Raw genomic sequence first — 3,703 nt, forward strand, 5'->3', positions numbered from 1 at the left:
CCTGGACACAGCCATGGAGCTGGGCGCACCTCTGCTCCAGGCCTCTGCCCGCTCCTCAGCAGGGCTCCCACACCCAGGTCCTCTCAGACACTTAGTAACCATATGCCTCGGTTTCCCCATTTGTGAAACAGAGCAGTCATGCGGTCTTGTGTGACCAGGGAGGGAGGTGACAGGCAGGTGACAGGTGAATTCCCTGAGCAGGTGGTTGCTCAGGTTCTCTCATTCCCCATGTTTCTCCCAGCCCTGTCCGAACAGAGTGGAGAACGTTGCAATGGCTCAGTGCTGCCCTGGTGGCACCCGCTGGTACTGACCCCCCTACTCAGTGCTGTCCCCAGTGGTGCTCGCTGGTACTGGCCCTGACTCAGTGCTGCCCCTGGTGGTGCAACAGAGTGGAGAACATTGCAATGGCTCAGTGCTGCCCCTGGTGGCACCTGTTGGTACTGACCCTCTACTCAGTGCTGCCCCCCAGTGGTGATCTCTGGTACTGGTCCTGACTCAGTGCTGCCCCCGGTGGCACCCGCTGGTACCTGCTCTCTCCTCCTTGGGGGCAGATGTAAAAGCAGTGAGCAGAGCAGAGCCTTAGAGAGTCATGGGTGCCAGCGGCAGCCAGATGTGAGGGAGGGTGTCCAGGACATGGGTCCTCCCCAAGGTCGCTGGCCGGGCCTCTGGGCACTGCTCCCTCGGCCCCACCTCGGACAGTCCCCCACGCCTCCCAGGGGCCTTTGCTCTGTGGTGCTCGCTCGTGCGCTAATCGGTCCTCTCTCGCTCAGCTCCATCGTCCTCGTGGCGTCCAAGGGAAGGTACGTCTCCAGAGGCCCGTGGACGCGCGTGCTGGAGAAGCTCGGGGCGGACAAGGGGCTCAAGTTGAAAGGTGAGGGGTTTGGACTGGGGTTTCTGAGTCCCGATGCCGGGGGCTCAGGCGCTCCTGCCCGGGCTGAGACCAGCTCCTCCCCCCAAACATGGCACAGCCTCTCATTCTAATTGGAGAATGATGCCTGGCCGTGCCAGTGCTGCCCCCGGTGGTGCTCGCTGGTACTGGCCCTGACTTAGTGCTGCCCCCAGTGGTGATCTCTGGTACTGGCCCTGACTCAGTGCTGCCCCCGGTGGTGATCTCTGGTACTGGCCCTGACTCAGTGCTGCCCCCGGTGGTGATCTCTGGTACTGGCCCTGACTTAGTGCTGCCCCCAGTGGTGATCTCTGGTACTGGCCCTGGTGGTGATCTCTGGTACTGGCCACGGCTCAGTGCTGCCCCCGGTGGTGATCTCTGGTACTGGCCATGGCTCAGTGCTGCCCCCAGTGGTGATCTCTGGTACCGGCCCTGGCTCAGTGCTGTCCTGGTTGCAGGGCAAGTGCCACCTCTAGACACTTTCCTTAATTTTTAATTTTTTTATTTTTTTGTTAATGCTCTCCCAAGGATATTTTCCCATTGATTTTTAGAGAAAATGGAAAAGAGAGGGAGAGAGAGAGAGAAACATCAATGTGAGAGAGACACATTGATGGGTTGCCTCCTGCATGCGTCCCAACCAGGGCCCAGGCCGGGGAGGAGCCTGCCACTGAGGTACGTGCCCTGGACCGGAATCGAACGCTGGACCTTTCGGTCCGCAGGCCGGCGCGCTATCCACTGAGCCACACCGGCCGGGGACAGACACTTCCCTTTACGTGTGACCAGACCCTGAAGGAAGCTGTTGATGTTGCTCATCATCTACTCAGCAAATGGCTCTTTATTTCAACAAAAATCTCCGCAGAAAGTGGCTCGGTCTGACATCTCCCAGTTCTGGCCGCTCAGGTGGCTGGGACCTCCCACTGCCCGCTCAGCATCCCGGCCCGGGCCCCTTTGGGCAGGCGCTGCGTTTGCAAAGCTCTCATTGGTTCCTCGGAGGTTATCTGGGGAGAGCCAGAGACCCAAGGTCACCCTGGTCAAGGTCACCCTGCCCTTCTGGGCTGCAGCCTGGCACAGCCCACAGGGTTGGGGCCGGCTGGCAGAAGCGTCAGCGTCACAGTCGGCAAGCGCACGCTGTGCTCAGGGGGTCCCCAGGGGCCGAGGGGAGGCGGGAAACTGCAGTTAACGGTGAGGACGTCACCATAGTTACGTGTTGTGTTCAGCCTGGCGCCTCGCTGCACGATTTCACGCTGATCCCACGTATTCCTTAAAGCAAGCATGTCACACTCACAGGCTGACACGGGCCAGATAAACGAGGTTTGAGTGGATGTGGCCGCAAAAAAACAAAAGCTTCCATTTTCTTCTTTTTCTTAAAAATATATTTTTATTGATTTCAGAGAGGAAGGGAGAGGGAGGGAGAGAGATAGAAACATCATCGATGAGAGAGAATCATGGATCGGCTGCCTCCGGCACGCCCCCTAGTGGGGATGGAGCCCGCCACCCAGGCATGTGCCCTTGACCAGAATCGAATCCGGGACCCTTCGGTCTGCAGGCTGATGCTCTATCCACTGAGCCACACCGGCCAGGGCAAAAGCTTCCATTTTCATAGAAACGTAGGTTTGTTTCGGTAGAGACGTGCTGAATACAAAGGGCTGAAATAAATGAGTCATTGTTCACATAAAATAATAGAACATTTTAATAAAAATTAATCTTTTTTCTTGAACATTAACTCACCAGACCCTGAGTAACTGCACAAATGAATAAGCGTCACGCAGATAAACCTATTTCTCTCGTTGTCCGAAAGCGAGGTATTTCCTGTTGCGCACACACTAAGCAGGTCAGTCCCAGACCAAGGACGTGGCCATCGGCTGCTGGAACATTCGCTGCCGGTATCAGTAGAGAGAAATAGTGCACCTGCGTGTAAGGCGCGTAAGGGAAGCGAATGCAACATGATGCTAGTCATCAGTCATTAGCGAACGTTGTAGCTCATTATTCATAATTATGTACAACAGGATATTGTAAAAATTAAGTTATAAAATTTTTATTAGAACGTTCCTTACATACCGTTCTATTGGCTGGGCTGCAAAAATATCCGTTGTGGGCTGCAAGTTTGACATGCTTGCCTTAAAACGATGGAACAGGTACGTTATTCCCATACTAGAGGCCTGTTGCACAAATTTGTGCACGGGTGGGGTCCCTCGGCCTTGCCAGTGATCGGGGCCGATCGGGGCCGGCTGGCTGGGGGTAGGGACCGCGAGAGGTTGGCTGTGGGAGCTCACTGACCACCAGGGGGCAGCTCCTGCATTGAGCATCTGCCCCCTGGTGGTCAGTGCGCGTCATAGCTACTGGCCGGTTGTCCGGTCGTCCGGTCGTAAAGGTCGCTTAGGCTTTTATATATATAGTAAAGTGAAGACACTGAGAATGAAGACAGCTAAGTCACTTGAATCCTAGCAGCTGAGACCTGTGCCCGCGTACACACAGCTGTCAGGAGCTGGGCACAGAGCATGTCCCAGGGGCCAGGGGAGGGGGTGCCGGGGTGGGGCAGGGCCTGGCGGGAGCCACTCCCTCTTGTGCTTTCTGCTCACGTGACTCGTCACTCCTTTTCAGACAAAATGGTCTTCGTTGGCTTCAAAGGCAGCTTCCGGCCCACCTGGGTGACCCTGGCCACCGAGGACCACCAGGCCAAAATCTTCCAGGTGGTGCCCATCCCCGTGGTGAGGAAGAAGAGGCTGTGAGGAGCGTGACGGCGGACTCTTGGCAGCGGACCCGGGGGGGTGGGTCGGGGGGGCTGGGCCCCCGTCCCTGCCCAGCGGCTGCCGGGGA

The 3,703-nt window shown here is 57.0% G+C and overlaps 1 protein-coding gene across 1 annotated transcript; it reads left to right on the plus strand.

Moving 5' to 3' along the window:
• The first annotated feature begins 529 nt into the window (after window positions 1-529).
• LOC106725513 (cell migration-inducing and hyaluronan-binding protein-like) lies at window positions 530-3,697 on the plus strand. The gene is made up of 2 exons (XM_014536919.1): window positions 530-871; window positions 3,488-3,697. Exons 1-2 carry the CDS (start codon window positions 634-636, stop codon window positions 3,613-3,615), a joined length of 366 nt encoding a protein of 121 aa, XP_014392405.1. The 5' UTR covers window positions 530-633; the 3' UTR covers window positions 3,616-3,697.
• Window positions 3,698-3,703: the final 6 nt, after the last annotated feature.

This window comes from Myotis brandtii, unplaced genomic scaffold (genome assembly GCF_000412655.1).
Source record: "Myotis brandtii unplaced genomic scaffold, ASM41265v1 scaffold169, whole genome shotgun sequence".
NCBI classification, from domain to species: Eukaryota; Metazoa; Chordata; class Mammalia; order Chiroptera; family Vespertilionidae; genus Myotis; species Myotis brandtii.

Excerpts from the sequence above, each read along its gene's own strand:
- LOC106725513 (XM_014536919.1), top strand. The coding sequence starts at position 634 with ATGGGTCCTCCCCAAGGTCGCTGGCCGGGCCTCTGGGCACTGCTCCCT. Across the intron at positions 872-3,487 it reads CAAGGGGCTCAAGTTGAAAG|ACAAAATGGTCTTCGTTGGC; the intron begins GTGAGGGGTTTG and ends ACTCCTTTTCAG.